At 37.2% G+C, this 24,208-nt stretch overlaps 1 protein-coding gene across 2 annotated transcripts in view; it reads right to left on the bottom strand.

Moving 5' to 3' along the window:
- Nucleotides 1-22,801, bottom strand: part of SLC25A12 (solute carrier family 25 member 12) — a 48,757-nt gene extending 25,956 nt beyond the window's left edge. Inside the window, exons 1-7 of one of the 2 annotated variants that reach the window (XM_051623261.1) lie at nt 22,423-22,801; nt 21,822-21,875; nt 16,168-16,310; nt 10,969-11,084; nt 2,097-2,236; nt 279-425; nt 57-195 (exon numbers count right to left, since the gene is read on the bottom strand). In XM_051623261.1, the coding sequence (XP_051479221.1) occupies nt 57-195; nt 279-425; nt 2,097-2,236; nt 10,969-11,084; nt 16,168-16,310; nt 21,822-21,875; nt 22,423-22,434 (751 nt within the window). In that variant the 5' untranslated portion in view covers nt 22,435-22,801. Of the gene's footprint in view, nt 1-56; nt 196-278; nt 426-2,096; nt 2,237-10,968; nt 11,085-16,167; nt 16,311-21,821; nt 21,876-21,990; nt 22,102-22,422 lie in introns of those variants that run through there. The other variant, XM_051623262.1, reaches the window with a different exon arrangement.
- Between the last annotated feature and the right edge of the window lie 1,407 nt (nt 22,802-24,208).

A 24,208-nucleotide genomic window follows, 5' to 3' on the forward strand; every position in this document is an offset into this window, starting at 1 on the left:
AGATTAAAAACTGGACAAAACTAGAAAATTAATAAAATGTAGGAAATATAGTTTACCTTTTGTGACTTCAACATCTTTTCTGGTACCTGCTATATTACCGTATATCTTCCTAACAAGATCCATGTTATTCAAAAGAGCATTAAATGCATTGAAATAGGAGAAGCTGACCTGATGTGCAACGGTTCCACCAGCTACCTTTAAAAATTAAATGAATGCAGTTAAGTGCCTTAAGCCCTTTTACAACATCTTATTACAAATTACAGTTGTATTACACTTACTGAAACTAAATTTTCCTCCACAAATGGAGTTAGCATATGCGAGCGAAGGGTAACCATGATGTCATTGAAGTCCAGCCCAGTTATCATACCACTTTTATTTTTGTCCTTCAGTGCAAAGGCTTGTCTTGCATGTTCTGACTGCAGCTCCTAAAATGAATATTCAGAAGTAGCAGATTAGAAGACAATTCTGTAACTCACTGTTCACAAAGTCTCACTAATTTAGTATTTTTACAACATGCATCAATACATCTGTGTGTATAGACCACAGCACAACTGCAGTGTAAACTCAATTAAAAGAAGTCCACATACTGATTCTACCCACACATTCATTCCTTTGTCAAAGAAAAGCCTCAATTCAACTGTACAGATCTGAGAAACAAACTTCACATACCCATGTCCTGTCTGCTTTCTGTTCCTTTATGAAATACTTGACTGCTAGATTAACTTTTTCTACTAATCATAAAGACTCAAAGCGAGCTGGTCTCTTAACACATGCAAGATGAAATATGACTGGGCTATTATAAACTAACTCAGTGAAAAGTACTTGAAAATAAGTAAGAGGACAGTGCAAATTATATAATAGAGATTTGGATTGCCCCCAACAGCTACTTCCTATGTCAGAAATGGTCACTCATTTCAAGCAATTTAAAACTATACAATCTGTAAAAATCTTCATATAAAGCACACTGCAGTAACCTAACCTCAATATAATAATGATGGTTGCAAATTCTTCGTCCAGAAAAAGTTGTTTCTTTCTATTCAAGCAAACTATAAAGCACATTCAGGTGTCATTTAGACCTCTAGAAGCAACTAAATTAATAACCGTGTTCTGGCAGAAAGTAAAAAAAGGGCAAAGCATCTAGCTTGTATCACCCTTCCAGTAATTTCTTAAGTCTCATAACCTTAAGATCAAAGTTTTCTAGACTACGGTGCAACAAGCCTACTGTGATCCAAGTCCCAAACCCCAGAATATGGCAGACTAAATAAGAGAAACAACCTGATGTAAAAGGAGGGACAACAATATCCAAATGGTGTACATACTGAAATTACCACAATCCAAACTACCCTTTCCTACAAGGGTTTTTTATTATATGATGACAGTAAAGATGAAACAGATACTTATCACTTTGCTCTGTGTTCCCAAAACAAAGATTTTTCTCACTACCAATTTGATTTTTTTTCTGCATAAGTGTCCCAAATTTATGCCTGGGATCTCTTAAAACATGTCTTAAAACATGTCTTAAAACATGTAGCATCAAATGCAGGACACAGTTTATTCCCTGAAAATAACATCAAGTTATACTGCAGCCTTGAAAGACTACCGAACTCCAGTATCTCAATTTACCATATCGACTTCAGATCCTATCTACTTAGATGTGTTCTTCTAGAAACTCCTATTTTTATCCTGAACAATAATTACAGATTGTATCAAAGCACACCTATCACTTCCTACTTTCAAGCCAGTACATCCAAAACTATTCCATAGTAATGGCGAGTTCTAGAAATGCATAATCTATTTTTCTTCAGGTCTACTGGGCAGAAAAATATAGGTAATATAATTTAATAATAATACAATAATTTAATAAACAATGTGTTTAGTCCCATTCATTTATAAGATGGCACTCAAATTAAAGCACAATGAGTACACACTACTTACAAAACTGGTATGGAAAAATAACAGTTGATCACAACTGCCATGATTAGTATCAGATGATGATTATCACTACCAGAATAAGCTCCAAAATTATAATGGTATTAGTGTATAATTAGAAGTTAAAATAATTTCAGTTCTACTTTGGAAGAAGCTTAATAACTGACCTGAAGGAACTCAGTGAACTCTGAATAGTTAAGATGTTTCTTCCTGTTATGTCCAAAATGCAGTCGAATGAACTCACAGTCCCAGTTGAAGGGGATTTGATGATGAATAGTAGTTTGTTCAAATATTTCTTTGACATTTGCTTAGGGAGAGGGAAAACCAACAAGTAGTGAGCTTTGCAGTACAGTATATCTACAAACACACCAGGAACAATACCCAAAAAAATATTTTAAGCAGTTGTTTTCTTAAGAAGTATTTTAGTTTGCTAAGAATAATTGCTAACCGAACCTTTACAGACCCATGTAAGAACGTATTTGCGACACAACGTGATACTTTTTGTATTACTGCATAAAACCTTGGAGTGAGAATTTATTTAGTTTTAATTAAGAAGCAATTTCCCTCATACATGACAAATAAAAGCTATTTTGTATTCTGATATAAAAATCAATAGTGGTTCTCCATCTCTGCTAGGTGTCAAATTAAGCCCTTCATCAAGAGCACGAATACCTGCATTACAATCTCAAGCAATATTTGTCATACTAAATATGCTTTGATTGAAACTTGATTATTACAATCACACTGTCTGAATATGTCTATTGAAGACAGGTACAAGAAATAGCACCTAAAACATATAATTAACTCAGCAGAAAGCACCTTATTAAAAGCTTTTGATAAGGCCTCAGCACAAAAATAAAATCCTATAAAACATAATTGGTAGTCTCAGTTATTAAAATGTTTTAAGATAAGTGAAGATAGAGATGTCCTCTTTTAAATGAAGAAAAAAAACTATCATTTCAGAATATGAAATTCTCTGTATATATACTGTACGACTGAAATCTCAATGCCAAATGTATTACCGGAATTCAGTGAAAAACCTCATCTGAAAAAAAGAAATAAATGCTGCCATACAACATTGCAATGCTGCAAAACAAGCCTGCTTTTTGTGCAGATAATCCAACCACATAAGCAGTGTAAGCAGACATCTACTCATACCACATGAACAGTTTTCAAAATCTATCTCAGAGAATCTGAGTTGATTTTTTTCCAACTAACTTAGAAAATCCTAATCAAAATAAAATGTGGCATATAGCTTAAATTTAAAACACACCTCTTATTTTATATCTTTAAGCAGTTCTGTTAAAAGACAAGATGCAGTCAGAAGAACTTTACTTACTTACTAACTTAAATTATCTTTAATAATTAAACTTAAATTAACTGAACAACTTGAATTAATCATTTGGTAACTCCATCAAGAGCTATTTCCTTGGGGTAAATACATTGCTTTCTCTATTAATCCTTTCAATTTTATAGCCATTCTACAAGGTATAGATCAAATATAGGAAAATTAGTATATGGTTTTATCTTTTCAGTGAGGAAAGGAAGGGGAATGTCTAGAACAAATCTGCCGCAGTTGACCTGCTTTACAGTTAGTTTGGGATTACATATTCAAAGGGCAGATTCTGGCTAGTAAGTGATTCAACCTTACTTAAAGGTCAAACATAGACTAGAGTAAAAAAATGGCAATTTAAACCACAGTTTCTGCTGCAAGGTAGGCTAAAGGAGTTGTTCGGGTGATAAAAGAAACATAAACTGCACTGACTGCTTTTAACTGTCTACTCGTATCTAATCAGCGGTATCAACATGCAAGGTGAGGGTTAAAAAAAAGAGACAAAGCTAAACTAATTTGTTTTGTCATACTTCCTTTAAAAGTTTCCTATGTAGGAAACTTCATCATTGCTAGAGGCCAAGGAACTAGGAGATGTAAACATAAACTCCCCACCTATCCCTGATCTGCAGCTTCTGACCAAGCTACCAAGAGTCTTCATGTACTGCAAACCCAAACAGATCAGTGCAGGTTGCCATTAAGCCTGCACCATGGCACTGAACTGTGTATGTATCTGAAGACAGGCCTGCTTAACTGAATCACTTAGCTTGGTTACTACAAACAGGCTGCCAACTAGTGACTGCTTACACATCTGTAAAACTAACTTCTAATACACACCAAGTTCTCCTAATGAAAACTTAGGAAAGAATGTGCTGAAGCAGTCAGAACATTCAAAGTGCATTTTCAACTGTTTCCAATGATTGCTTCTTTTAACCTTAGAGAAAGGTTAAAAAAAAGTTTGACATTTTTTCTCATTAAAAAATATTAATACATGCTCATACAGACAGATCTTCCAATTATCTTTAATGAGACTTAAGACCCTGGTAAAGCCCCCCTCCGCAAGCATTTAGTTGTGTACTACTTAAAGGACCAAGAACCAGTTTCCTACACTAATAATTTTTCCTTCTTAAAAACATTTACCACCAGTCATATCACAAGTTAAGATTCTTCAGCATCTACCAACAACTGGTAAATTAATCAATAAATCCATATTAATAGTGGAGTATATTGGTACTTGAAGAATCCCAGTGGTGGCTAACTAGCTTTACAAAATGGTATCCACACTAGTCTGCTGCTTTCTCTGAATACTGGTGTCTTACCCATTTTTCTTCCACAGGCAATCACACACAAACAGTAACATATAATGCTTGTGTGTATTACAGTTGTCTGGGTTTAAGAATATGCTTTTGTATCTAATGCTTAACTAATGCCATGTTGGATTTGTCTATGAAACATTTGGGGTACCTAAGCAGAACCATGTACATGTTGTGAATAAATGACACAGTTAAAACCACCAAAACTCTAAAATTTGATTTTCCAAAGCCATTTGGGATTTTTAAACATCTCCAAATAAGTTCTAAAATTTACTACTTCTACCCAGGAATAGCCATGCCTTCTTCACAATATATCAATAATAACTTTTTAATCCAATTTTGTTGGCTGTTCTCTTACATGAAAGGAAATAGCTACCACCACAACTAGCAACTCATGTGCTGAGAAGCTGCAAATGGACAATCACATTTCAAAAATTATAAACAACATATTTGTCACCTACACTTTCACCACTTTGAATTATGATAAAATGTTTTATGTTTGTTTTTTCACAGAAGCAAAGCACAAACAAGAGAGAAAGCAGGTAACATTAAGGTACAGATGCTGGAGTTTTTTGTGTTTTTTTTTTATCTCCCTCAGTCAAAACCCAGTAATGCTTCTAAATTAAGATAAACTACAAGTACCTCAAATTTCCAACAGAGCTATTTCTGCAAGGGGCAAACAACAAATTATTTTTAAACCCTTTCATTTTAGTCTGACATTTTACAGAATGCATTCATTGTCCCTGTCAATACATGTTGCTCATTTACTAATGTCTTCTACTACTCTTTTCTCACCTTTCTGCAGTGGAATTCTTTCCTACCGAGCTATTAACTTTCTTTCCAAGCTTATACCAATGCATTTTCTTCTCAGATAGGCATACAAGACAGCAGTCTGATGACATACTCAACTTGCCATCAGCCCCAGCAACAATAAACCTACTGCTCTAGTGCACTAGTATATTACCTCCAAGGCAACATGTATTCTCTCAAGATTGCTTCAAAATTTCCCCACCCAATCATTTTAAACAAATTACAGATGCCTGGAGCAGCCATCCGCAGGCAGTATACACATGACTGGCTCAACCTCCATCAAACAACATTACCTATTGGGCTCAGAAAAATTATACAAGAAAAACAGTTTTTAGGCAATACTGAATTTCACAAAAGGAAAAATATTTAAGTCATAAACACTATGATGTCTTGTTCATGGTCCATGGTGGAGATGAGGGCAGTACCTCAAGTAAGCCTTGAGCAAGTACATATTGATTTATCAGCTCCCCAGGAAGCAGTGGAAACCTCATACCATTTCAGAGCCATCACCCTGTTAACATAGTTTGGCATTCCCTATCACCAGTGATGGAACATCACTCATGCTTATCAGAGACACAAAAATATAAGAATAAGAATATAATAAGAATATAATAAGAATGCTAAAGGTTCATTATTTAATGGGGTGTTTTTTTAAAATCTATCTACTCAGTCATCTACAGTCCCATTTGTATACATTTCAGCCTTAAATGTACACAATGCACTTTAACATATTCTATGTTGCCATTTGTCACTATTTCTGCAGCAAATTTTACATATTTTCACTTGCAAGAATAAAGTTATGTTAAAAGCAAAAAAGACTTCTTTTGTAGCACTTTATGCAACCAATGTATATGAAGAGTGATCCAAATATAAATAGTACAATAATTACTTTGAAGTGAGAGCAAAATGACAAGTGGCAGGAAAAGTGAGAAAGCTAAACTAGAAATATTTACATTGCATTTCTACTCTTCTTGTAAATGGATTAGTGATTCTAAGGTTAAGATTAGTGACAGCTGTAACAAAAAATTACCAATATATATAGCTTTAATGTGGGGTTCTCCTTTTCCGTTCCCTCTTGCTGAACTATAGTTTTGAACGTACTACCATATTATTATTATTAAAAAATAAAGGAGGGGCTCCCTTCCTGCACGGCTCACAAAAGTTTAAAACTGTCGTTTAAATCTGAAAGAACCATACAACAGGAAAAAAATGAACTAAAAACAAAACCAACATTAGGACTTAAAAAAACTGTAATTTATGGTGATTTTTCCTACATTAGCTGCATGCGTTAAGTGAAAGACATCTTGAAAACAGGTGACTCACATACAGCTACGAGGAAGCCAAGAAAAGCAGTTCTCATTTACAGGACACCGGATAAAAACATGGTGGTTTATTTGTATCTTCAGACTGGTAGTCATGTGACTATGACATTTTTTTCTGTTTACATTTTAAAGGTTTCCAGCCTTTGTGATTGCAAGTAATATTTTATAAAGCAGAACTCTTCAGATTAAATCCAAATCCTAGCATTTTAATCCAATTGCTCTTTTGGAAATGGGGGAGAAATGTGTACTAGGAGTGATCTGTTTTTTCTGAAAAATAATACTCAAAAGCAAACAACTATAACAATATATATTCAACTGCTTTCTCTTCCAGATGAATATTTAAGAAAATAGATGGATAAGATTTCAGTATCACTGTATACCCAACTTCTGAAACTGAAACATTGATGTTTATTATTCTAGTCCATCAATTTCATGGTACTTTTCACACAGTTACATTACTAGGTATCTAATCCCCTTACTCTCCCTAGTGCCTTTAAAGAAGAGGCCATTACACTCTGCCAAATACTTTTAATTAGATATTGAGCTGCAGGATGTTTTTAAAAGCTTTATGTTCAGTTCCACAAATATTTCCAATTATCTCCAAAATAACAAAAAAATCCAAATACAGAAGAATCATGAACATGAAAGCAGTAAAATTGTTTGAAAATCTCATTATTTTAGCTCTGTCTTTCTACCCAAACCAGCACGGGTACTTAACTAAAACTTTGTCTGAAACAGTCCAGTTTAGAAGAGAATGGCTTTCTTTGTGGTGGCTCTACAAGGAAGAACAGCTGGAAAAAACCTTGAAATTGTACATTTCAATTAAAAGTGACACAGTCCAGATCATTGTATGGTTTGCCAAAGGGATAAATTACAAAGAATCCTTTTGCTTCCAGTTAGACATTCTATTTGTGAGATAAGTTTCAGTGACAGTCACAGACTTCACCTTTCAACCACGAGAAAGGATTATGTGCTTCAATACTGAAGCCATCCAAATAGCTTGAACAGATTTAATACTCAGGTTTTCAGGTCAAAAGACCTGCACAGAATAGCAATTAAAAGAAGAATCCTTAGTAAAATAGCATTATTTTTATGAAGTGTTTTTAAATATTTCACTCATGTTAAGTAGCTTAGTAAATTACATCCCGTGATCATATAAGCAAAGTGGTTGTCAGTCTTCTCTGGCTACAGATAGCAATCCGTAACAAGAAAGAGAATGCATTAAAAAAAACATTTAAAAAAATCACTTTTTTAAATCAAGCTTTAACTTACCTTTTAAATATTTTATGGTAAAAGCAATATTTTAAGGGCTCATCAGCAAGAGATTTCCCATAAAATATTCACCTAGGAATCATTTATGAAGACATAAAACCATCTGATCAGGAAAATAAATGCTTTTTTTTTCTGTTTCTCCATGACTAAGAAGTCATTCAAACTACACTGCCACTTGCATAAATGAGTTATTAAATGGGTAATTTTATTGCTTTTTATTAACCAAGCTGACAGCCAGTTCACTGCAGCTGAAACATGTAAGGAGTACTGAGCAGGCTGTGCAGTTTGCTCGTACAAATAGGTCTAATGTCATGTTCTTGCAATGGACCTACTATAACTATTGCAGCATATTTTCTGCACATTTATGCTGGTCATTCATATAGGATTTCTGGGTGCCCAAAACTCCTGGAAAAATGTTCCGAAGCAATAAAAAAGTAGATGACACAAAAGTGACGGAAGGCCTCCTGTTTCACCCATCCAAATTAACACAATAATCAGCATTGCAGAGTTGACAAGTATTCCTACCAAATAGTTTCTAAAGAATCATAAACTCTTTGTCCTCTTCAATTTCTGAACTCAGAAGACAGAGGTTGTTCTGTAACACAATCTCTCAGTAGAGAGCTGGAAGCTAAACTTTTGAAGAGACAAGTGGCAGACTGAGACTAAAGAGGACTGCAAGGAGCTCAAGTGCTCAAGGATGGTTCAAGTCCATGTTAGTAAGTAAAACCTAAAAAGAAGATGTGAACCTGACCAAAGCAACTTGCTTTCAAATACAGAGCCAGCTCTAAAAATCATCTATTTTACTTAACTTTCTACAGATAACTGAAAATATTGTTTTAAAATGCCATACAGTCATACCCAAATGATTGAGAGACACTATCTCATGTCCAGCAAGGCCAGAGCTGGGTTCAAGTTACTGGCCTAACAGACCCAAGTTGATTATGTGTTCCAAGCTGCAGCACCTCCACCCTGTTGTCCCTCCAGACAACAAACAGTGCAGAAAAACCTTAGTAAATCCATGTCACTTCCGGCAAGACTTACTGTCTGGAGTTTAGTTTTGGAATCAATGCAGTAACATCTACATAGGATTGCATCTGAGCTAGAAATCTTGACTCATGTTTGCTCCCATTGCCAACCTCTGCAGACTGGATACATTACACACTCATAAAAGAGAACTGACTTGTCCAATAGCAATTCTCACACCAACTGGCTAAGCTTACTCCATTTCAGTATATTTCTAATTATTTATTACAAATTTTAAGACCTTATTTTATATATTCACCCTGTTTTTACATTAAACTGAACTCCGTACCTTTCTGTTTATGTGGTGTGAAAATAAAAGAGTGCAGGACTCATTTATAAAACAGCCTCTATAGGCCACAAGACTGACTTGGGAATTGACTGCAGAGTTACCAAATGCTGAACACATCATATATCTTCATTTACATTTTTCCTGCATACATTAATTTGTATGATATGCCCGTGAAGTAAAAATTATAACAATAACAAAAAAAAACAAAAAGCAGCGTAAATGTGGGAACTTTAGCACAAAAATATATACCACTGACATGTTACACCATGCCACTAAATACAGCAGTAATTGGAATATAATTAATTTTGTAAAAACAAGAAACTAGTAGTAAATTTTAAATTCCCTAAAGAGTTTTCTATTCAAGATTTATCATCCTTATAAAACAAACAAACAAACAGTGGGAAAGAGATAGAAAAAAACAGTGCTGTTTTCTGTTCTACAGTTTCTCTTCATTGTGTTGCTTTTAGCCTTTAACGTAATGATGCGCTTATAAAAATAACAGCCCTCAGTCTGACTGAGAAACCTGTATAGAATCTGAAATTACTTTTTGTTCATTTACAGAACTAGCCAGTTTAAGTGTGTCGATGGGAGCTACAAAGTGCATATCCCCACTTTGTGAGATTATTAAATATGCCACCACTAATACGATCACACCGATTGTAGTACTTTCTCTAGTCCCTAATGACTGCATTTACTGACTTCACCTTTACTTAAGTTCTAAAACATTTTATTTTCAATATGTTGTGTATCCAAATTGCTTAGCATTTGACCCTCCAGTTAATGTAATTTAACAGACACATAATTTAAGCAGTTTGTTTCCATAAAAAGAACCCTGTATTTTTTTTCAACAAGTTGCAACAATTTTCATAAGACTGAAATAGTACAAACAGCAAGTGGTTACAAATCCAAACATAGGTTGTATTTTCTTTATTGAGAGCTTTATTCTTTTGGATAGAAATAACATTTAATCCTCATTCCATTTTATTATTGTCCTTTGCATTGATTTATCTGATTTCCATATGAAGTTTTAATTAGAAAACCTAGTCCTCCTTAAACTACAATGTTAATAAAAGTTATTTAGCAACATCATAAAACAGTATAGTTAGCCTAAAGAATTTTGCCCAATTACTAGTTTATGTGATTAGGAAAAAGAAAAGTACCAAAACTTAAGAGGCTGTATTTTCTTCCTAATTTTTCAAATATAGGATCTAGTTGGAAGTTACACTCATAACATTAAAGTAAGATTTGCTCCTCAAGAAAAGGAATATTAAATCAGGAATTCAAAAGATTAAACCTCCTTTACTGTATCTAATAACAATTCTTCAAAGATACGCGGAGATTCAGAACATAATTTTAAAATCCCTCAGCACTGAGGGGGTTCAAAGTCCATGACAGAATTTTACTTAAGATGACACTGAACAGAACAGCATTGTATTAACTACTTCAGGAACATGAAAATCTAGATTCCAGAACACAGAACAAAATATATTTATTTCTGTGTATTTCTTAAGCTTGTACCACTTGAAAAAAACCCAAAATGTTTTACTCATGCAAACTCTTAAATAAATCAGTACAGTATTGCACAATATGCATTTCTAACCACCAATGGTGATGAATCATTATTATGATTTATACTATTATAATCAATTTCATAAACTGTTTTTCTTGAGATATTCTTACCAAATGTTATTTCTCCATTGCCACTCCTGTCAAATAACTGAAAAGCAACAATGAATATTGCATCTGGAGTACACAAAACAGATTCAAATGCCAAAAATTCTTGATAGGATATCAGCCTACGAAGGAAAATACAGAAATAAAGATTTTTTTTTAATTATTCACAATAGCAGTAATTATGTTATGATGCTCTAAAAAGCTGTATGATCCAATTACTAAAATAAAATTCTAAAAAGTTAAAACTACATTAGTTATTGAAAAAGCAGTTGCTGTGTTTAAGTAATTACTTAAATTTCATGCAACAGTTTCTTCTACTATAAAAAGACTGAATTCTTCATATTCATCAACAACAAAATTCTCAGTGAATACTTAAAATTTATTACCTTGTAATTACAAATGCAAGCAGAGAACACTTCAAAATTAAGACATAAAAAACTCACAGATATTACAGCACAATGAAATTTACAGCGCTGTATATTATATTACTAATTTACATACGTATTTCTACTGAGAAAGAAAAGATAGTTTAATGGAAGTACAGGAATAAACTATACAATATATGTATTTACTTAAAACAACATACAACATTCATAAAAACCATACAAGTTCAGAAAAACATACTATGTATATAGAAAAAAAATTACATTTCAAATATAAATGAACTGCAAATATGAATTATCCGCAAAGTTGTACTTGAGGACACAAAAGAAAGGAAAGAACTGTAAGAACATCTGGACATAAGGACAGTTAGACGTGACTGAGGCAGGGAAGGATTTGAGTGTAACAGCAGATTACAAGATTCTGAGCTGTGTATGCAAGACAGTCACAACACAGAAAAATGCAACTCAGGATGCAGTAGGAAAGTTGTTTCTGTGCGGGATGAGGAAGCAGCAGTATCCTCAGATAGGGTCATCACATCTTTGGAATGATGCAGAGAAATCCAAGTCCTTGTGTTCAACAGATATAGACTCAGACTTCTATGTATGCATGGGTGACTTACTAGGATAACCATAAATAACTTTTCTAGTGGAACTCAGCTTATTCTGACTAACAGAAAACAAAACAAAAAAACAACCAACAATATTTAGAAGGGACCCTGGCTCTCTATGTAGGAACTGCTGCAGAAAGATAAGCCAGGAGAAGATACATGATAAAGTTGGTGTGAGATGTTTAGACCGGACTGTGGCCTTCCCAGAATACTGCAAGCCTTAGGTTTTAACAGCAAACTTTGTTTATTAAAACTACTGCATGCTTTCATCCTTGTAAAAATAGGGGGCTTAGCGTGATGACATCCAGTTACAAAGTTCCTGAACTCAGTTTATTGAAATGAATTATTTTAGCAGCAAATAAATTCTCAATGGAAATTAGAATTCTAATTAATTTTTAAAAATAAATTTTAAAAAATTATTATTTCAGTAGATGCTGTTAAAACAGAGTATCACTGTAGATACTGCATTTTCCTAGAAAACATACATAATTTATCTGAATTTAGTACTCTTCGTAGAAGTTAATTAGCTCATAGTGATTACTTCAAACATGCATTGTTTACTGCTACACAGCCAAGTAAAAATTGTTGCCTAAAGAAAAAAAAAATAATAAATTAATAATAAGCCACTCATTTCATTAGTTTATCTAGTCTTTCCCTGTCAAAGTACACATAAAGAAAAATTGAGATACTTTAAACAAGGTTATATATGCTAACATTCTTGCATGGATGCATTATACAGGAAATACAGAAAAAAAGGTCACAATTTTGAAAGGAAAAAATATATGACAAATACAAAATTATGATATTAATTTGTGCCACTTTAGCAACAAAAATCAAAGATGTGAGAATGGTTCTTCTGATGCAAAGCCAATTTCATCCAAAGGATGATCTTGATGAATAAGCATTTAGTATCAGAGAAACAGAATATCCTTTAAAATAACTGTAAGACTATAATTTCAAAATACACCTCACATACAAGCATAAACCTGACATACAAATTAATTCCTAACCAGGAAGCTTTATAACTGACAGAATCAAGTGATGATCCCTGTAGAATGCATTCGTAGGAGCCTGAAACTGAAAGAAGCCATCTTCAGAGGTCTCACTTTAACTTGAAGTGCCTACAGCAAAAGGACATATTCAATTTCCTTTCCATATATTCAATTTGCAATGTCTAGGAGCAGGGATATCCCCTGTGAACCTCCATTATCCATTAGGGAGGAGATAACAGGAGCTGGATCAAACAGAATGATGGAGCTTCCCACCCAATCACTACTCAAGTATCATTCAGTGAATCTGCTGCATTACAAAGTCCATAACAACATCAAATCACTCACCTTTCATTTTATTTGTAACACTTTTTTAAATTTCTTTTTCTCTTATATCTTCTGTACCACTACTCTACAAAGGCATACAAAATAAGCTGTGTGTTTACAGTTCTTCTCTCCCTTTCCTTTTTTCCTACAACTTTTTGCTCTTTTCCCACACAAAATAGCTTTTAGACATTATGTATAGCTCTGCTGTGACTCTCCATTATGGGAAATACTAAGCCTTTCTTCATAACTTTTCTTAAGAAGAACACATTTCCAAATTTAAATAATTATATGCTGATAAGCAGAGTAACCAGAAACAAGCAATTAAAATGAAGAATTTTTGATTACTACTGTGAACTTTTGAAGGTTTGAAGGTAGAAGAAGATCTTTGATTTTAAAACTGCAGTATCTACTAACGGTAATTGACTTATGTAATTAGGAATATGTAAGTACATTATTCAGAAAGGTTACGTATCCTAATTTCAAAAGTAGTGCCTGCAGTCTGCTGACACAGGAATGCTTACCTACAGCATCAGTAAAATCCCTTTGTATTAATAAAGGCAGTTTAGGCCAAATTTTAATTTAGAACTCGTCACATTAGTTTCTCCGAACATGCATTTATAACAATGCAGAAGAAACACTCTGAAAGTGAAAAGTCATCAGTTTTAAGGTCTACCTTACGGAGTTCCACTAAAGCCAACCTGTCTTGTACCAGGAGACAGCAACAGTCCTTTGGAACAGTTAAGTATCAAGTTACCATCAAGAAAAAGTAAAAATACTTTTTTTTTAAACACATGCCTACGGACAGCCAGTTCTGAAATGTGCTTTTTTCTGAAGTGCCAAGCTTAAAACTAAACTAAATAAAAAAATACTAGCAAATAAAGTTACCAAAAACACTTTGCGTATTTAACTGAAGGGCAAGCAAGGCTAAGAGAATATGATAGCAGATGCAGGAATGACATGTCATAACAGAACCCAAAGCTTCTCAGTGACTTGCTGTATGACTTTGGGCTGTCATCTAGTTTGTCTGTCTGCATGAAACAGGACTACTGATACATCCTTAGACTTCATAAAGTACCATTAAGTCCTTGGAAAGAGGTAATGTATTCTGGAATTCAGTTGAAGATTACAATAATTATTGATGAAACAGGTTAAACTCTCTGTGCAGATGATACAGTTAATAGACTGGGTTTTGATATATTACAACTCACTACAAAAGGAAGAATGTGAATGTAAAATAAATAAATAATCCAATTATTATAACAAATTCTTCAGATGAAGTACAGATTGGACATTAATATAGATTACAACATTTAGGAAAATAAGTTGCAGATGAGTATCAACAGGTATTCAGACAAAATTTTTGTACGGCAGAAGACACTGTAATAATTCCCATCCTCACCACTTCCATACAGAAGTAGATAAATCACACTTACCCATATTTGGTCACCTCACTTCAAACTTGACCCAGATTTAAATAAATAAACAAAAAAAAAGCCCAAACCAAAACTCCCCTATATTCGCTGGTAAAGCAACAAAATAGTGATGCCTCAATGTAAAGTCCAGTTGCAGCAGTAAAAGAAGGTATTGATTTCTTAATGTAAGAAAGATCCTTTTATAGAACATTATCTGAAGAAATGTGCGCTGTAAAAGATAAGCAACAGCTTTCAGAGAAACAAGATACGCAACATGTTGGTTGACTAGTCATCTGCCAGACTACTGTTTCATTTTCAATCCAATGCAACAAACTGCAGCCTTGTTTTGCAAGCAGAGAGAGGTTACGTGGATTTATCAAATGTATTATCAAGATACTGCAGTTTTATAAAATAAAAATCATGTAACATTACATCAAACAGAAGATCCTACATTTGATGTTTAGTGTTAACTGTATATAGAATATGTAATTTTATTTGTAAAGCACAGATATTGTGCAAGCTGCTCAGCATACTATGCAAGCTAATACAATAATCTAACAGCAACACACAGGAAAATAAAAACATTTAAGTGATGCAAAGGTCAGATTTAGACTTACAAATCCAAGGAAGTCAATGGGCTTTCAAATTTAAAATAAGTCACATCTATATATTTACAAATGTATTTTACACTATTTTAACAGCAGCTTTCTCTCTTCTCTAAAAATACCCACTCTCTTCTGCATTCTTGACTTCTCTGACCCATCCTAACCTTGCCACTTCAATGTCTATGCTTCTGACTACAGTCCAAGGCCAAAGCTAGACACCTTAATAAAGCAAGAAAAAAGGCTCACTGGAAGATGAGTGGTTTAGAGAGTACTACCTCAGTGGAAGGAACATTTTATAAATCAGTTTCAGAGAACTGTCTAAAAGCAAGTAGTATTGAATGTAAGTAGAGTTGGAAAAGTTTTCTGCAGTTTTACCTTATCTTGATTACCTTGTTCCTTCATAGAGTCAACAGTGACCCTCTTTTCTAACAGCCAACACTTAAAAAAATTCCTCAGTGGCTTGATTTGAATTGCACACTAGAGAAGTAACAAAGCTTTTCCATACTTCCATGTTTAATTACAGGTACTGAAGACTCAACACAGTATCTAATCATGGACTGTGTTTACAGAAAATAACTTTTCCAAGGCAATCATACTGCATTAAACTTATCTGTTCAAATTCCTCAGCATTTCTAGTAATTATTAAAACTCCATTTAAAAAAACCTTAATTTAAAAAATACATTGAACTATTCACTGTTTAACACTGTATTTTTTCCCAATTTCTACAAATTTAGTTTATCATAGCTGAGAAAAAACTTATCATCTAAGCTGGAAATGTAATAAAATCAATAATGTATTTTAGAAGATTAAATTACCAAACTCATTCACTCATGCATTTATCAATGCACTACAAGCTTCTAATGGAAAACAAAATTCTCACCCATCCTTTGTTTGATCTGCTACTCCAGCCAACAGCTGCACTGTTTTAGGATTGTAACGTGGATCTGTATAAAGCCCTAGGTATTTCTGCACAAAATCTTCTGGGGTCATGTAATGCTCTCCATCTTTCTCGACACTGGCATACTAGAGTGAAAACAGAAATAAAAAACACACAACCAAAAATGAATCAGTTTAGATGCTAATTATCAGTGACTACCAAACAAGTATCTTTACTGAATATCACTTAAAATAGTGCACAACTGTCTGCACATAACTGCTCTGAAACCAAAATGCTTGATTAAACTAAGAGTGATACTATACTAGTTGCATACCACAACAAACACATTATCCCTGTAGAACAGACGTGTTCACATAATGACCAATATCTTCTAATATAAAGTCAATCATGTATTTTCAGACACTGTCAGGCAATTGCAGAAATTTGTAAAAATTTCAGGCATGGCATAGCTTTCCATTCTGTAACTACACTGTGAAAACATAACACACATACATAAAATTTCTTACAATTTCTATTAGCATGTATCCTCCACGTAATTGTTCTTGATCATTCTCACAGTTAGCTTGGAAAGTAAGTGGGTTTTTTTCTCTTTTTTGTGAGAGATAATTTTTCAGATACATTTTATCCTGAAACTAATGGTTTTGGCATTTTTCATTTAAGTAAAAATTGAAAGAGACAAACAGGATTTGGGGTCCATAGAAATGTTTGAGTCTAATTTTATTAAAAATAAACTTTGACATTAAAATCACTGACAAATGTTAGAATTATAAAATGTAAATATTAAGAAAACAAACTAAAAATAAAATAATCAAGTACATCTTTACTACTCGTACACCAAGAAAACTTCCAAATGTCTCTATCAGCATAGTTACTGATTACTTTTCTGGTTATCTATAGTACAACTTTAAATTAAAAGTGCTATTTTTACCAAAAAGTAAATTTCATGCCTTCAACTTTCCAGTTACGCTGGGTAACACCAATTTCAAACTAAGAGCATGAGAAAGCAGGAGTAGAAAGCATCACAACTGGTTATTAAAACAGAAATATATTATGAAGGTTCACACCCCTCAAATCTTGTTTCAGGATGTCAGTATAGTTTCAGAAAAAATTCTTATAGTTTATGATATGACAGTAATCTTAGAAAGAAAAGCTAAATTTTCAGATTGCAAAGCTAAATTGTGTTTGCACCCTGGAGCACAGGAAAGTACCTCACAAAAGATACCTAGTTCCCTAACCTACAGTGACCCCATCCTCTTTGATGACTGAGTTCGTTTCTCACAAAACCTGAAGGCAAGCTTATTTGTTTAAAAAACATCTCTTCTGTTCACTCTCTACTGTACAGTCTATGTACACATAATTATTTAGATACAAACCTTCAAACATACATAGACCTGTGATTGTTCTGAGAAAGCGAAGTTACAAAACTATACCATCATATAACTAGAATTTTGATTTGCAACATAAGTGGTGATTTTTAATCACTTTGTAAAAATGTAAATCACCCCTCTAGGTTCTAGCAATTAATATAAGACTATATGTGTTCTCTGCAGAAAAAGAAATGGCAAGACCCCCAAGACCTACAAAGCAACATCTATGCTAGTGAATTTAAACTTCAGTTAATGACCTTCTCTGTAATTTGTAACTTTTCCAGTGTGTACTGCAGTATCTTGATTCACCTGACACAGCTTTATGGGAAAGAGTAAAAAAACGTGTGCTTACTTAGCCAGGGGCCCACAGGAATTAGAATATTAACAGTAAGACCTACATGCAATACCTACTAAGATCTAACACTCCATTACAGTAAGGGGGATCATTCGCATGTTGCATGCTTGTTTCAGCTGTATGCAGCCCAACAATTCAGTCAGGACAGTACTTCAGTATAAAGGAGCTTGCATCAGCTTCACTGCCTGCTTAGGCATCAGCAGTACCTCTTCAACAATGCCAGCCACTCACATCTCATCATCACCTCTCCCTCTTCCACTGTGTAGCTGTGATGACAGCTGCTTGCAAGACTGCATTGTAAACCAGATTACTGAACTAATCCAGAATTAAAATAGATTATTTCTACAAAAATGGGAACACAAAGCAGGAGACAGGAATCCTTTAATTTAGCACTTTTGCTGACATGACAATATAATGGAATCATGGCTTCACTGAATCAACTCAGAAGGTTTACTTCTCAGTTGAATATAGAAGTGACTAAAAAATGCATTATGAGGCACAATTCTACTGCAAGACATGAATCCAAAGAAAGTTTTATGTATGAAGGGCCATTAAGCATGCAGAGTACCTAGTGTACCTTCAGGAATAATGGAATTCAACTGTATGATAGTAGAGTGTGCATCAAAGAGTCAGAATCTAAGTATCACCATCTCTTCAGACACCAATTTATCTGATTTTATTACAGATAACTAATTGCTTTACAGTAAAAACTGTGGGGAGAAGTTTTGTTAAAAAAATTTTCACAGAATCACAGAATTTTTTGAGTTGGAAGGGACCTTAAAGATCATCAAGTTCCAACTCCCCTGCATGGGCAGGGACACCTTCCACTAGATCAGGTTGCTCAGAGCCCGATCCAACCTGTCCTTGAACATCTCCAGGGATGGAGCCCCCACAACATCTCTGGGCAGCCCGTTCCAGTCTCACTACCCTTACATTTTGAGACAAAAATAATTAACTGACAGATATATTTTGCTCCATATGAGAAGGTCATGATATTTTGAAAGAGTTTGGCAGTGAGCCAATAAATTAAGGCCTGACAAAATAACTAGGCTATTCCCTTTCAGTATTTATTTACATTTATCCTCAAATTACCTTTTCACCATATAACTTAAGAAACTTTTAGCACAAAACAGGCAACTGTAAATTATACTTTAATTTGCATATAAAACATATCAATTAAACGTGTTTTTTCCTCCATCTTGAATGATATTATTTTATAACATAAAATTCTTAATATACATTTATAGACTCTCAGATAAGCACTTGATGAATCTGCATGAGACTTTTTTTTTAACATCACCACATAACATGAACACACAAAAAACCTTACTGTGCACAATACAGTGCTAGGTATCACCACACTATCAGAAACAATGCTTCCTTTGAAAAATTGGTTAGTCTTCAAGTAAAAGGGGTTTTCTATCCTAATTATTTAATCTGGGCATAGGAGAAATAAATTAAAAAAAAAAAAGAGACCCATGAGTACTCTTGACATATGTTTTTTAAATTAAGCTAAGCTATGCGCAAGACATTTGTGGCATTTTTAAGAGAGAGAACAAAGTTTCCTGTATTAAAATTCCTCCACCTTGCTGGAACAGGTTCCACTTGCATTCAGCAGGCAGGGGACAATTCAAATATATTCCCTGAGAGCTGACTGTGTCATGTCTAGGAAAAAAGGATGAACTCTCACTAAGAAACAGATTAACTGTTGTTCTAGCATAACTCTTTATCCTTCAGTGAATTTCTGATTTATTTTCTTTGATTGTTGCTGAACTTAGTACTTGGCAAACACCTGAGAGATAACTTGTTTGATGGTGTACAAACATGAAACGCCAGTGCCTGCATTTCATAGTTACAGGATTAAACAGCAATAAAATCACATACTTTTAATACAAGTCAAACTAAAGATTTTTAACAGTTTAAAATAATAAAAGGAAATAGACAGCAAGGTTCAGAAATTCTAAGAGTTATGTATCAAACATCCATTAAGACACAACTTAAACCAGACAGACAGCAGACAAGTATCACATAAGAGGATATGCATGGACAGAAGGAAATTTAAGTACCCTGCATGAATAAGGTGGATGACGAAGAGGCCTAGAGTTCACACCTTCCCTTGTGCCCACTTCCAAGGGAAGCCAAATTTAGGAAGGAATGCACGCCCTTTAGCTGAAGCTCACAGAACAGGCCAGCACCCTCAGCAAAGAGCACAGCAAATCTGACCCTGATGTGTGCAACACCAACTATATTTCGTAACAACATTGCCCACAACTTAAGTCTTGGGAAGAGTGGGCTCTCTTTTGATATTAAGTTTGCCACTAAGTTTGTTTGCTATCTATCATACAAAAAGAACAATTTCAAACTCAATCATAATCATATACAATCCAAAAGAAACACAAATCCTCTCCGTATGCCAGAGGTGTCTGTGTTGTCTTTTTTTTACTGCACATTTCAGACACTCAGGGAGGAGACAGAAGAGCTTTTGTAGTTTTCATTCCTCAGAGCACAGAACAATCTACAGCTTAATTTGCATGTTTCTTTGAAGATTTTAAGATAGACATGTAAGACCAAAAAGCTGTTTTAAAACCAGACTACCTGCTTTTCAGGGCAATAAAACATGTCTCGTCAGAGAGAAATTTCAAGATACAGGTGTACAAAGTTCTTCCTCTTGACTTTTCCCTGCATGACCAAAATCAAGGACTTAAAACTATTTATTTATTTCCAGAAGAAAGCACTTCTTCTGACTGCAAAAGTACATTGCAAAAAGCTGGAAAAGAGCTAGAACCACAACTTGTTGTATTGTACTGATACATATTTTTTTAAAAACATGCTTTCATGTTGCTTATTTTATTAACATAATCTGCTGTATTCATTATCTGCAAAAGCAAAATGTCAACAACAAATGCACCTGTAAAGGAGTATTTTTTTACTAGAAATTAAATGCTGGGCTTTCACAGTTTGATTTCAGAGTTCTGTGTTTTAGCTCTCCAGCAATGTTACCAGTGTAACCCCATACACAAAAGTAAAAATCTGACTACATTATGGTTGGGATATAACTTTGCTCGGTCAAGACAAAAAAAACTGTCTACTTACCATATGTGGAAACTGTTAGATAATATGACAGGACCAAAAGGTACATGTTAAAGATCAAATAACAGATTATAATTTACAATATCAGCTCTAATACTTAATTTTATACTATCTTTTTTGACAGGGAAAGCTTCTTTAATATACCGTGTAATACAAGCATAAAGGGAAAAAAGGCTATTTAAGTGATTTGGGAAATAGCAGCAGCCCAATTACAGACCTAAAACATAGCTTTTCTTGTTCCATCTCTCTGATTCAAACCTTATTACCAAAGTTCTAGGATTAACTGGATTTTCCCTTCAGATTGTGCTTCACTGTAATTCAGGGGAGTGAAGAAAGCTTTATGCTGTTATTTACATATGTTATTTCTAAGGCCCTTCAAGGGATAATATTATGAAACACATCAATATTAAGAAATCAATTTTAAGTTCTAAAACAACTGCCAGTCGTCCCTCCATTTGTAAGAGGCACACATATAAACTCCAAGGACAAAACACACAGCCATAGAGGCTTGAAAAGTGTACCTTCACAACAGCAGTACTTGGATATGGTCATAATTATTCACAGGAAATAAGAAAATACTTCAGAAAATTACTTAAGATTGTAATTTGGAAATGGTTAATCACAATTTCTGCCCCGAGCAGTTTCTCCTCGACGTTGAAGGGTGGCCCCTTCAACACACTCCGCCCACAAAGCAAACTTTTCAGTGCCCCACAAGCACAAAACACCTACGATGCCGGGGAACACTGACGACAGGGTAAAAAAGAAGGAAGAAAGAAAAAAAAAAAAGGTCTGTCAGTCGAACAACATTAGACAGATCTTTTTACCTGCAAAAAAATACTTCGTAGCTCAGCAGGATCCGCTCTTTTAGTCGATTGCACCTGCAAAGACAAGCCCGTTAATGCCCCGCCAGCCGGGCTGCCCGCGAGACCCGCCGCGCGCTGGAACGGGCGGCAATAGCCGGTCCCTTATCGAACAGACACGGCCTTATCGAACCTCAACCATGACCTCTCCGTGCCTGCTGCGGGGCTGCCGAGCTCCGCGGCCGCTGACAGCTGTCAGACCGCGGCTGCCCCGGCCCCACGCGGCGCCAGCCCCGCGGGCCCGGCCGCTACCGCCCGCCCGCCGCCAGTAACGGCCCTCACCCGCGCCCGCCCGGCCCCGCCCGCCCGCCCCCCGCCGGGCTCCCGGTCCGCGCCCCGCAGTCTCGCCGCTTCGCCTCCGGAGGCGGAGGCAGGGCAGGCTGCGGTGCCCCTGCCCCACGGCCGCCCCGCCATCACCGCCCCTGCCCGCGCCCTGCCCCGGGCCGCCGCGGGGCTCCCGCCGCCGCGGGCTGCCTCCGCCCGCCAACCCCCGCAGCCGCCCCGCGCGGCCAGACCCGGGTCCGCCCGACTCCTCCTGCGACAACCGACGGAGGGGGAGAGTCACCTTGACCGCCATGCTGCTCCCGGCGAGAAGGAGGAGGAGCCGCCCGCCGCTACCCACCCGCCGCGCCGTCGCAACAGCCGGCGCCTCCGCGCAGCTCTGTGGTAACGAGCGCTGCCCCGCCCGGCGCGGCCCGGCCCGCTCCCCCGGCGGGCTCCCAGGGGCGGCCGCGGGGCGCTCGGGTCGAGGGAAGCGGAGCGGACCCCAGAGCTTCCAGCCGTGGCTCTCCCTCCTTGCCGCCGGCTCCGGGCCCCTCGGCGGGCGCCCAGCACATCAGGGGTGCAGCTACCGCCTCGCCCCGCGTCAGCCGCCGCTCGGACCCGCCGCTGGGGCGGCCGGTGACCCCCATAGCGCGGGGTGGGCGGCGAGTCACCCGGCGCTGTGGGGCTTGGCCGGGGCTGCCGGTAACATCCCCACAGCACAACTCTGAACTTGGCGAAAGGGTGCTGGAACTCCCTTCTGGCTGGAGAGCTGCAGCCGTTCCCGTGAGGGTCAGCGAAACCATCCCTGCTGATACCAAACGCTGAAACTGCTCATGGACTGATATTCCGGCAGCACAGCTGCAAACTGGCAGTAGTCCCGTATTTCAAACCAAGAAACAGGCACAAAGCAATAAATTCTGGCTGCAATTCTGTAGCTTCTGACAGGCTCTGGTTATACTTCAGGAATGAGGAGGCTTACTTGGTTTATGCCTCATGAACGAGATAGGAATTAAATTAAATGAAGAACATGCAGGCCACTGCCTCAAGAAAGCAGAAATTTGTACTTCGGACACTTAAGTCACAGTTAAGTGTAGCAGGACACTCCATCTCCCTCTGCCTCCCTCAGTTTCCTTCTACGATTCAGTTGTTTTTCGTCTCTCAGTTTTACAGGCCCAGGCTGTAAGAATGAACAGATAAACAAACGAGTTTGCTTGGTGAGAAAAGGGCCTTCTTGGGTTTTTTCCACTGCTTTATTCTTCAGTGAGATATGTTGGAGGTAAGGCTAAATAGTTACATGACAGCTGTCAATCCACTTTATTCTACAAAAGCCTGGTCCCATCTTTGATCAGAAAAACCGAGCAGTGAAAGGGCAGCTTCTGTTATACCTCAGGTAATGGTGAGGTAGAAAACTACGGTATAAGAGTATTTGGGAGTTTATAATGGTACTCAGGAAACTCACATCTCCCAGTTTAAAACAAACAATTTGCAGTTGAAAGCAGAACTTCTTTTTTTCCTCTGTGGGTCAACAAAGACCTCCAGAAGGCCACCGGCGGTGCAGGCACTGCTGTGTGCCAGGGTGCCAGCTGCCAGCACGCCTTCTCCCAGGAATCTGCAGGTCTGGCGTTTCGCATCTGGGCACTCCGTGGTCCTGTTCGGCGGGTCCGTCTACACGCCAGCCGCCGAGGATCGACGCACCTCGGAGAAGCGTCGGCAGCCGCCGCAGTCCCTGCAGCCCTAAGGAGCGGCTCAGGCACGGCTCGCGCTGCGGGCGGTGACACCGGCCGGCAGCTGGAGCGCCGCACAGCGCGAGCCGCGAGGCCCGCGCGGGGGGGCGCGGAGGCACGAGGCCGGGGCGGGAGGGGCCCACCCTGCCCCGGGGCCGCTCGCGGAGGGGCCGCGCTGAGGAACCGCAGCGCGCGCCGCCCGCGGCCCCGCCACGCGCCCGGCGGGCGGGTGCGAGGCCGCGGCGGGACCTACCGCGCATGCGCGGCCGGGGCGGTGCGAACCCGCCGGGAGGGGAAGCGCCGCGCATGCGCACGGGCTGCGCGCCTCGCGCCGGGCGGCTATTGGCTCGCCGCTCCGTTTCC

This window comes from Apus apus, chromosome 6 (genome assembly GCF_020740795.1).
Source record: "Apus apus isolate bApuApu2 chromosome 6, bApuApu2.pri.cur, whole genome shotgun sequence".
NCBI classification, from domain to species: domain Eukaryota; kingdom Metazoa; phylum Chordata; class Aves; order Apodiformes; family Apodidae; genus Apus; species Apus apus.